Here is a 12,248-nt window from a genome sequence, read left to right as displayed (position 1 = left end):
CACCAATGGAGCTGTCTCAATCCACCAAGAGGCATCAAAGAATCCAGAACAAGTGATAGTAGAGATCCACCTTCAAAATCGGAAAATTCACCAGAGAGTATTATTCTCTAAGCTCATATATATATATATATATATTCTTCTTCAAAGTATAGGGGAGAGTATACCCATCAACACATTACTTGCACTATAGGACTCATTGTTTTTTCTATTTAAGAAAACTTGAGATCTCAATACATTCTGAGTTGGACTACTGAATACTAAGCAATTATCCCCCCCCCCCCAACAAACAAAAAACAAAGGAATAAACCTCATCATAAACTTATAACCAACCAGTATTTTTGCCATAACTGTCCCAAATCAGCACTGCAGCACAGACGTTGATCTCGTTCAAAAGGTGAATAAGCTTTCGAAAGACACTACAAGCATTATCAATAAACAAGTTCTGACCCCCAAAAGACTACTTGAAAAGCAGCACACAGAATCAACGTTCATAAAATGATACCAACCATAGTTAGGACAACTGAAATTCAACCCGTTTGTGTTGTATAGGTCCCAAGTCAACCAGTTCAACCATGGGACAACTCAGTAAAGCCCAGATTTCTTGTTTTTCGAATACAATTTACAAATTATAACAATGCATATGTAAAAACAAGTTGAGGAGGAGCGTTAGTGTATTGTCGTCCATCTCACTAAGAGGTATTTAGTTCAACTCCCCTTAATGTCAGAAGTAATTTTTTACATTAAATATACCTACATAATGCCTTATCAAACCTCAGATCAAATGGTTCGATTGTTGATCAATCTGGAAGACACAAACCTGGCCAGGTCAAATGGGCCAGAACAGGTATTCCAACATTTGTGAGCGAAAGGTTGACTGGCTCTATTTGTGACCTGGTGACAGGCCTACCAATTCAACCATCCGGCGTCGTCGAAGTCTGCTGTAGTGCTATCAATGGTGATAACGCAAAACAAGTTTGGGAATAATTAACAATCCAAAACTAACACTAAATAATACTAAAATTAACTAGACTAATTGAAAATATTAAACCCAGGACAACAAAAATATCACTACCACTTGAAAATAAAAGAGGTTACAAATAACAAGTTCAAGACCTATTTACCTAAGAAGAGACCTTCCCTCCATAACTCTTATCCTCTTCAATCCTATGTGGCTCCCATGACTTATAACAGGGACAATTTAAACCTCAAAAAATATCAACTCTTTTTCAATTTTGACCCAAACAGTGACAAATGATTTGTCACCTCTCCTAACTGCCCTTCACCCAAAACTGTAGCAACCCTAATTATTTTAAGAAAACAAATTGTTGGAAATTGTGTCTAACATCTGTGAGAAAAAGCCTCACCAAAAGAATCCCTTCATACAAACTTATATGTACCAAATGATCTACCTCTTTGAAACATTCCAAAATTTAGGAAGAGTAGTTACAGCATTAGAAACCCCACTTATTTTCTAACTCCCCAAGTCGAGATTCCTCTCCCACCACTTTTCAAATTTGGAATGTCGTAATAAATAAAAAGGGTAAATCTGGTAAACTTATTAAAAATCCATTACTTGATTTGATGGACAAACAAATAAAGACAGATGAAAATGGAAAAGGCCAATCATAGTGGAATGGAGGGAGTACCCATTAAAAAATTGCAAGACGAAGATCCTAATGAAAGTAATAGCAAACAGAGCCTAGAATGACAATACAAGTCAACCATAAGGTGCACTACACCAACCTATTATGATGAACAGCCTGAAGACAAGCAAATGCAAGTCGCTTCACTCTGTTCTCTACAATAGCATGCTTTGATTTATAGTCCACGCCTGCAAAGAGGTCCACAACATCCCCTGCTGCACAGATGAATTATTTGTCAATACTATCAAACAAGGCTCTAAGGCAACCATCCGCAACTGCATACAAACAAAAGGTACCAATTAAAAAGACCAATAGGACAACATCTTTAACTAGGAGTCTGTGATAATCTCCCACTAATGAAATGCAATAATCTCCACATCCCACTAACATGATAACATGGATGGTGAACCAACATTACCAACCAATAACAAGAAGCTGTAAACCCCAATCATCAAGCACAACCATAGTAAGATCAAGCAGAGAACATGCAGACAGAAGAGCTGGAGTCCGAGTAGGAATTCAGTTTGCAAATGCTATCGGACCTGAATAACACAATATGACCCTGCAACAGTTAACCCTAGATAATGCCTCCCATTCCAGAAGGTAACTCATTTCCCAAAAGATACCATAGAAATTAAACTAAACAGGGTTCTCAGGCGCATGCCATGCCAAAAGGTGTTTCAAGGACTAGTAGTTACATGGTCTGTCCCAGGTAAAGCAATGGCAACTTAATGCCAACTCGGTTCTGCTTCACATTTCAAACTAGGAATTATCAGAGCGAGAGCATAACACAATAATAAAATTACTGCTTGTGTTATATCATGTTTAGGCAGACACAGTAAATAACAAAAGAGCATCGATACCTAAGAAACAGGACATGAAAGGGGGTATCTTTGGAAGAATTCAGGGGGACTGAGAAACAGAAAAACAACCATGATTGAGGAAAGCCAGAAATAAACCAAAAAAGCAAATAGAAATGTTAAAACATTACCAAACAAAAACATACAACAAGGATTCATTTAATAAAATAGTAAGTAACTGACCATTGGCTCGAACAAATCGATGGAGCAATCGACACGTCTCCACAAGGGCCACAAAATCCCCACTGTTATGTGCGTTGAAGAAAAAGAGCAACTGCTGAAGGAACCCTGAATCAGAATAGAAACAATTCCTGAATGGACAAAAACAAATAAAAAATAAATAAACCAATCAATAGAGAAAACAGCAGATATAAATTTGATTCAAGTTGGAAAAAGGTTCTGAGAATTCTTTCTTCCAGTAGATTACTGATTGGACATCGCAGTCAAGTTGGTAAAGTTTTTGGTCATAACTCATATGTAACCAAACCCAGGACTAAAACCAGTCTCCTCCAAGGTTCAAGAATTTGGAATCGGAATCAAAATGGACCCAGATGATCCCAATCTGATCCACAATTGATCAGTAATCCACTGAGGGGATAACATGATCAACTATTGATCAGAGTAGAAGGAAACAATGGGATTCACAGACAAGCAACTAACTACAAACATGCTCCCACAAACCCCACCCCCCCAATTACCAACCCACAACTGACCCCAAAAAAAAAAATAGAAGATGACAAAAAGAGTACAAAGTTGACTACCAGGCTACCAGCAGGGCTTATTAAAGTAAGAATGTAGACTTAGGGGAAAAAATCCTACCTGTCTACCTTTTGGCAGTGCTTCCCAAAAGTTAGGCAGAACTGCTCTCGCACTTTAGAACGCTCAGCCTCCACAGCCTTCCTCCCTCTGAAGCATTTCTGCAACTAATAATAGTCAAGTTCCATACTTTGCACCACATCAAAAGGAGAAGAGACACCCATACATTGAAAGATATTTCACTACTCAACCACACAAGAACCAAAAGATAGACCGAAAAGGGAGAATACTTTCATAGAGCCAGAGGAGTAACTTAAAGGCAGTAAAGGAAACGCATAATTCTATAAAGCACAGTGTCTAGTTCAATGAAACAAATCTAAGAAGTTGATACTTCGCCATGACAATCACTTAAAGATCGATGAGAACTTCGAGAAGTTAACTCCAACTCAGAATCTTTGTGTAGATGATGGCAGTAGAACTTAATACAACAAACTAAAAGAAATAGGATATGAGTCCAGAAGTGGATCAAAAGAAACAGTCACACATGGAAACACTTGATGCTATCCTACAAAATCCCTCAAGTTATTAGAAGGTTTACAAGCAAAGGCTTTGACTCCCATATATAATTCATAACAAGTAATGAGGGGTAGCACACAGCCACCCACATAAAAAAGAGCTCACTATACGTTTTCGGATGAGAGGCTTAACGGTAACTTTTCTAGATAAGTGGAAACAGTAACTATCATTCACATCCAGTGCATCGAGTAAAACTACACAAGTGGGAATAAGGACTCATAAAAATAAAAATGTACAGAAAAACTTAGGTAACATACAGTCCAAATAGTATGAATGATCATCCCATTAGTTGGTCCTGCAACTGATTTCAAGATATGATCTACACTTCAGATGGACCAGCAACTGCATCGAAAATATGATCTGTCCAACCTCTTGAAATCACACTCAAGGAGGCTCCAATCCATGCAAAGCAACCTAAAATCGACGAAAGTATTCTGAATGGGATGGGTATTGCTTTCAAAAGTTCTCCACTTCCTCTCTATTCAGACTCTCCAACAGATGGCAAAATATATCATCTTGAAAAGGAGAGTTATTATAACCATGGTCATGAGACTGGAGTAGATCACCGTAACTAGAGTTTGAAGAAAAACATACAAGGTTTGGCAAGAAGTCTCACTGAATTGAAACAAAACTCAACGAATATCATCTATTTATATTGTTGACACAAGTAGGTATAAAGATGACACTGGTTTGAAGTGGTAACACTAAAATAGTAAAATCTTTATATACAAGGAGGTCTCTATAGACTAGCAGAAAAGCATAACCATTAATACAGAACATCATAACATTGAGCAGGAATGCCGCCTTCTGTTACGATTCAAGCTTTCCTTTCTTATGGAGTGGGGCAACAAATTAATTTAAATATTGAAATGACTATAGGAACCTCTGCTAGCTGGATTATTTCGAGAAAGTGCTAACCAAAGTGCCCAATCTTGATGACTTAAATGACATCTGAAGCAGACAAGAGCACCCAAACCCATATCAGAAAAGCCTTGGCTTAGCCATAACAAGATCAATCAGGTCCCATTCCTGGTTAGAAATATACTGAAATTACTTTTCTATTCTTTCCCCGGACCCCGCTACTAAGAAAGATGTTCACTTCCTAATATATCCCATATACGTAGGCGAAAACAGGGGAAAGGGTCAAATTTATCACGACGGTTGTACGAATGAGATATCCAGCAAGGCAGCAACAAGAAGGAAAGGGATTGAATAGATGAACCCCGAGCACTTGGTGATCTCAGATGTGTCCATATCAACGGAACGCATGACTAAGGGCCTCCCCGTCATCGTATCTTGTGTCAGAATAGCTTTTAGGCTTTTATCGCTTTCCCATCAGTGGTAGTTTTGTTGGACTGTTACAAAAATAAAAGTCTTCTAATGACCTCCAAATAGAAACTAAGAAGTAGGAAAATGACAGTACATCCTATTACTAAACAAAAAGTAATAAAAATGGAAACATATAACAAGATAGATCTACTAATTGTCTCCTACGCTAGGCAATAAAAGGGTCTTTAATGGGCTCAGATCTGGCCCATTAATCAGGCCTAAAACATAAGCTGCATGTGGGCTTTTAAATCTGGGCTCAGTGAGACTTCATGGCTGGCCCTTTGGGGCCTATAAGCTGGCTGTCTCGATGGGGCTTAAGGGCTGGCTGCAGCTGGCTGTTTCTTCTTCTCTTCTGCCTTATTCGACCTACATCATAATTACCTTATGAGACTCTTCCACTCAGTCCTTTCAACTCCAGCGTTTGAAATTTTAATCAAAATTTGGCAATTTATCGAATTGGTGAAACCTAGCCAATATAGGCACAAATATTTCGATCTCACCAGGGTTCAGAATCGCCCCAGCAAAAGTTAAAATATGGTAGACTCTCGCTCAGTCGCTTGTATGACTTCCCCAGAAAACATCTGGTAGATCGCATGATACAAAAATTGGCATTCTTTTCAAAAATGAAGGCAGTAGATAAAAGTTAAATGGTTGATGACATACTCATCCACTGTCTTGGATCTACTGATTGGAATTTTCTTACATATGTTTTCAATTGACTGGATGCCCTTGCACTCTAGTTGACAATTGTCATCATGGTGGTTTGCAAAATACTACCAGGATTTTACATTTCCAAGCAGACGGTGAGATGTTAGAACTAAATTCTATTAAGTCTAGGCCAAGCACCAGGACCTTCTTTGTGCCTTCACATAATATTAGAGAGCATTACTTCAGCAAAGAGCACAAATGCATCACTTGGTCAATTAAGGTACCAAATAAACTGAAATCCATCCATCTTGACATGAAAGATACCATGACTTCCTTGTGTATCTCCAACCGCAAAACAAAAAATGCAGTCTCTTTGAATGCAAACCTCTCATTCTAAGCTAAGAAAAGGGGTGGTTGAGCGGGGAAGGAAGATGGTTTGCTCAGGTTAGTGAAGGAATCAAACACCTGCTAGTGCCACACATATAGTGACAAAAGAAATGTCCGGCCCTGGAAGCACAAAATCGAAATCATTCTTCCGCACTTTGGTCACATTCGTGTCCGTTACCTATCCATTTTCAATTGCTATTAGGTTTTCAATTCTTACCGAATCTTCGTGCAATTTGATCATAACAAAAGGAAACAAGGATGTACTATTCTCACTAGGAAAGACAAAGCTCCTCAACTAGCTACATTTTTTTCAGAAAGGGAGTACCAAACATTTTTTTTCTTTTGAGATGTATATAAAAATTTCGTTACCAAAAGGTGAAAGAACAAGGAGCCCAAGAAATCGGGAAGGAGGGAAAAAAAAAGAATACAACAAGCCAAACAAACCCAAACCCCAAGAGGAGGAGGGAAGGCCCCAGGATACAACAATGTGCCTGTTCATTGGGGTGTTTCGGCAAGAAAGAGAGATCGAAGCAAAGCTTGTTTTTTATGTCAAAAGAAATGGAGTCCCAAATAAGCCAGAGGGACCTTGATCTAGAGGACCAGTATCTGATGTTTCGCTCCATTCTCTTTGGAGAGGCACAGTTGTCAAGTTGTCCAGGCGCCTTTCTCTCGCCTTGTTTTCTAGTGTCGCTTTTGTTGCCCAGACGACGCCTTGTCACCTTGTTGGTGCAGGCTTGTTTTTATACCCCCTCGATCGCCTTGGTTCACCTAGGTGCCTTGACAACTATGGTGCGCATAGTTGTCATGGCGCCGCCATGGCGTCATATCGCTGGAGTTGGGTACATAGCATTGGTCGATATGGGTTATGTATTTTAACCATTTAAAGATAATGCATTTTCCTTAATGTGTATTAAAGGTGCAACTTTTCAAGTTACACCTGCAATACACATTAACATAAAATAATTAAAAAAACATTAAACAATACTATACCCTAACTCCCTTGGTAGAAATAGAAATCGAAAAGAGAGACAGAGGAGAAAGTCGTTAGATAGAGAGACTGAGAGAGACGCAGTTCATCACTTCTTCGAACGGCTGTCGGCTTCCTTCCTTGGATCCGGCGAGTGCTCCCAGCTCTGGCAACTCTTCAAGCAGGTAAGTAATTGTTTTTTTATTATTATTATTTGGTGGTTCTTCTTCTTCTTTTTCTCCTCCCAGTCCTCCGGCAACTCTCTCCTTCAGTTCTTCTTCTCACTCACGCACACACACAGCGACTCCACCGAGAAACAGAAAGGGGGTTTCTCACTCCTTCAGTTCTTCTTCTTCTTCTTCAGTTCAGTTCAGTTCATCTTCTTCAGTTCTTCTCCTCCCATTGCTTTTTCAGTTCTTCTCAATACTCCTTCACTTCTTCTTCTCACTTCTTCGTCTTCTCACTTCTTTGTCTTCTTCACTTCCGGCAACTCCTCTTCTCCAATTTTTTTATAGGTAATATTCAGTTATTCACAGGCCTTGCAGGCTTGCACAGTCACAGAGGGTTTTTTTTTTTCCTTTTTTCTTCTTGCCTTGCAGGCTTGCACACAGTCGCAGAGAGGGTTTTTTTTTTTCTTTCTTTCTTCTTCCCTTGCACACAACCACACACACACACACACAGGAGGAGAGAGTCGAGAGACAAAGAGGGGGATATTGGTAATTTTTTCATGTGACACAGCCAAATACACACGACTGTTATATTTTTTTTGTTTGGTAAAGCAACACCAACAGCAGTTTCATTTTTCCTTTTTTCTTCTTCCCTTGCACACAGCCACACACACACACACACAGACAAAGGGAGAGAGTCAAGAGACAGAGAGGGGAGGTATTGGTAAGTTTTTCATGTGACACAGCCAAATACACACGGCTGTTGTATTTTTTTTGTTTGGTAAAACAACACCAACAGCAGCAAGCACATATTCACATCAGCAATTTTTTATTTTTTTTTGTTTAGATGGGCTGCTTATTAGGTTTATTCACTGATTTCACTCAATATAAATTATGCTCTTTTAATTGTTTTTTTGTTTTGTTACTTTTGTACTCACCTAACAATGGATGGTTCTACACCAATTAGTAGTGAGCGTGAAAGTATTGCAAGTACTGGAGCTACTCTGGCAGATGATCCAAGCAAAGACCCAGCGAGGAAGGCCAAATCAAATGACCCTGGGTGGAAGCATGGGTATTGGCCTTGTCTAACAAACAAGAATGTTGTTAAATGCACCCTTTGTGGCAAAGAAATGAGTTGTGGAATTAAAAGATTGAAGCAACATTTGGTGGGTGGAGTTTGTAAGAATTAACTTACATGATTACATTTACATTTAATTTATTTTTGAGACTTTTTAGTTTTACTTTTGTTATGTCTTTTATTTAAATATGACTTTTTTGCTCTCTCTTGTTTAAGAATTTAGATTCATACCAAGAAGAGGAATAGACTGGAACATTCTCGTTTGAATGATCTAGTCTATGTTCAATACAACAGCCGCCTCCAAGAAAGGTTTCAACACAGACATGAGCTGGAATGCCAGGACAAAAAATATGATCCACTAATTCTTGATGAGCTGGACTGGTCTAGCGAGTGGATGGTTACTCAGCCAGTGGAAGATTTAGTCCATCCCAATGGTCACGTGGGACGTTGTTGGTAGAGCAATGGGGGCATCGATTGAGGGCCATATCCGACCAAAGATAAAGAACTCAAGCATCAACCTCTGTAGTCAATGTGTGCCATTCACGCCGTGGTAGAGGGAGACGGAGCTCAAGGAGGGCTGATGTTGAGGATGACTCTGAACCAGATGATGACGTGGAAAAAGTCGAAGATGATGTGAATGACGACGAGAATGTCGTAGATGACTAGGATGGTGCCGAAGTGCAACGACAAGAAAATCTTCCAAATGCAGATCTCTTAGATGAATATGATAATTAATTAGTTTTGGATATTACTTTAAACTTTGATCTTTGAAGATTAGTTAAGGTTATCTATATTTGGTTGATTACTTGATTTTTTGTTTTATATAATCATTTGCTATCAAGCTTCAATAAGTAATAAGCTGATAGCCTACCAGGTTAGCCTATCATTTAAATTATTTTTTTGCCTTTGAATACATAATTTCCTCTCCTCATTCATCAAATTCATATATATTAATATATACCTTTTACTTTGTTCAGGTTGCTTTGCTCCAAATCACACACGCTAAAGAACGACTATTGCTATCAAGCTTCAGTAAACAGGTTAGCCTATCATTTGATTTTTCCATTTTATTATCATCTTTAATGTTAATATCAAAGTATTTTATATTTGATAGGCTAATCCATGATTTCATATTTTCATATACACTAATGGATATTACACTTTCATGAATTAAACCATAGTAGATTAGTAGTACACTTTCATGTTGATTTTTTTATAGGGTATATATTGTAGCATACTAAATGACATTAAAAATAGGGAAAATAAAAGATAAAACATGGCCACCATGGTCGCCATGGCGGGCGACATGTTGATATATCGATTAGACACCGGTCCACCAACTTGGATCGCCATGACGATGTGACAACTATGATGGTGCGAGGCCAACACCTAGCTAACACCCCTTTCCAGATGGAAGATGAGAGGGGACAATCAAAGAAGAGGTGGTCGATGCTTTCCGTGGCATTCAAGCAAAGGCAGCATGAGGGAGAGAGAGCAATTTGGCGGTGGATGAGAAATGACTGCGTTGGGAGGCAGTTGGAGAAAGCTCGCCAAACTGAAGTTGTGCCGAGGGATATGGTGTTTAAACCATATCAGTTTATGCCAAGGGGAAGCCATACCATGATGACGGACATGGTTCCAGGCTGCTTTGGTGCTGAAGAGCCCTGAAGAGGATGGAATCCATATAGTCTTATCCCCCCTACCAGAAGAACGACCAATAATAGGGGGCAAGGCATTCCAGACAGAAGTAAGCAACGAAGAAGAAGTAGCCAGAGTGCCCAATCTCCAAGAGAGATGATGTCTACAACCTTATAGTGCTTATAGAGACCACAGCTATATAAGATCATGGGAGGGAACCAAGTGCAGAAGAATGCCCATAGGATGCCAGCTAATGCAGACCCGGGTTGGAATAGCCCTTATTGGATTGATTAAGGGCCCACCCAAGAAAAGAAGCACTCAAATCCAAAGTTGATGGTAAAACAGTAAATATATGAAGTCTCACAAGAGCACTGGTAGAATGGTAATTAATGGAAGGATTTAATTATGAGTGGCAGAACCGTAAATAATTCAATATCTATAAAGGGGATGGCAATTCTGTAAATAAATTGGGGTTCATAAATGAATGGCAGAGTTGTAATTTGTAGGAACTCCAAAACAAAAGTAAAAGTTGATAACGTACCTTGTATAAAGGGCAAACTTAGAAGGGGCAAAAATCTTAATGGCAAACTGTAATTACTAAAAAAGGGAGGGGTAGTTATATGGAAAGCAAACTAATGAAATAAAATTGAAGCAAAAGAAGGAATCGTGGAAGAGAGTTTTTGGGCCTCTTGTCTTCAACCTCTAGCATAAACCAGAGGCGGAAAAACCAGACACCATGAAGAACAGACCTGCTCGTAGGAATCTCGGTTGGATCTGAAACTTCAGGTGGAGGATCGCAAGTCCCTAACTTCTTGAATGCAACTACTGATCTTCCAAAACAGTGAGTGAAGAGAGGAAGGTTACCCTCTGAAATCAGATCTGGGCGGTAGTTTGAAGCAATCTGATTTGCAGGTTCAATTTCTCACAACAGAGATGGTCTATTACCATGAAGCTCTAGGGGTTTGGTCGCCCAGGACAGGGGTTCCTTCAACCCTAATCACAAGGAGAAAAGAGATGAGGGAAAAGGTAATGAGAAGGACCCAAACAGGAACTGCTGTTACCACCAGAAACAGGGGAGAAACCAGAAAAGAAGAAGAAAGAAGAGATCCAAGAGAGAGGGGGGGGAATATGGCCACACGACCTTGTTGTACCAACCTGGTAACAAGTAAATCAAAATTCAATTCATCAAATCTGTCTAAATCGACAGTTACAAGTTTGTATTTAAAGAGAAAAAATAAAGACTCCTAATCTAAAACTGAAATTAAACATAAAGACTCCTAATTGAATAAAATCTTAAATCAACTCTATCTTTATTTAACCTAAAAATTAAAGGAAAGGAAAGGACCCTACCACTTAACCCTAATAAATAAATAAATTATATCCTACTGAACCCAAAGACCCAGTTGGACCCGGTTCATCATCTCATGGATACCCAAATGGGTTTGGGTCGATCTAAGGAAGTGCACCTGCATCACCAGTAGTCGAGCCAAAGAGAGGTGGAAGTGCCATCATCAATTTTAGCATCGATGGCCTCTAGAGCAGTGGGGTGAAGCTTTAGGATCTTGTGCAAGGCCCACGAGGCATCAGGGGAGATTGGAGCCGTCCACATGGAGTCGGAGCGGAGAGGACTAGAGCCCAATCAATCCAAATGTTATGGTGTTCAAAGACCAACTTCCATATCAACTTGATAATACATATAGTGTTTACATGTTTGATTCTTCTTAGACCAAGACCACCCTTTTTTAAAGGGAGACAAATAGCAGCCAGCTGATAGCTCGAAGGAATTTGGTAGTATTCGAGCCTTTCCATAAGAAGCCAGACATGACATGAGAGATTCCAGGTCCTTAATGGTAGACTGGGGGAGCACAATGCAGCCAGACTAATAGATGTACCAAGATTGAAGGACTGATCTGATGAGCACTCATTGGCCAGCATAAGAAAGGAGTCTGCCTTTCCAAAGTTGAAGTACAGTGGTGAGCAGATAACCTGGCCGAAATCAGAGGGAGACCCAGGTATTTGACCGGAAATCGCCCAATGGAGAAGCTAGTTACCTGAGAGAACAAAGCTTTGTTGTCATCAGACACACCACCCAAGAACAAGAGAGATTTCCCCGAATTGATATGGAGACTCGATAAGTCTTCGAAAGCCTGAAGACAAGACACGATTGCCTCGAGGGATTCAAAGGATGCTTTGGAGAAG

At 39.5% G+C, this 12,248-nt stretch overlaps 1 protein-coding gene across 4 annotated transcripts in view; it reads right to left on the bottom strand.

Annotated features, from left to right (window-relative positions):
• Positions 1-12,248, bottom strand: part of LOC122658571 (E3 ubiquitin-protein ligase UPL6-like) — a 95,569-nt gene that overhangs the window by 79,139 nt on the left and 4,182 nt on the right. For 2 of the 4 annotated variants that reach the window (XM_043853585.1, XM_043853583.1), the window contains exons 2-4: positions 3,323-3,420; positions 2,687-2,814; positions 1,744-1,858 (exon numbers count right to left, since the gene is read on the bottom strand). In XM_043853585.1, coding sequence (XP_043709520.1) covers positions 1,744-1,858; positions 2,687-2,814; positions 3,323-3,420 — 341 coding nt within the window. Of the gene's footprint in view, positions 1-1,743; positions 1,859-2,686; positions 2,815-3,322; positions 3,421-12,248 lie in introns of those variants that run through there. The other 2 variants (XM_043853584.1, XM_043853586.1) reach the window with 2 other exon arrangements.

This window comes from Telopea speciosissima, chromosome 4 (genome assembly GCF_018873765.1).
Source record: "Telopea speciosissima isolate NSW1024214 ecotype Mountain lineage chromosome 4, Tspe_v1, whole genome shotgun sequence".
In the NCBI taxonomy this organism is placed as follows: domain Eukaryota; kingdom Viridiplantae; phylum Streptophyta; class Magnoliopsida; order Proteales; family Proteaceae; genus Telopea; species Telopea speciosissima.
This window is presented reverse-complemented; position numbering and strand designations above follow the sequence as displayed.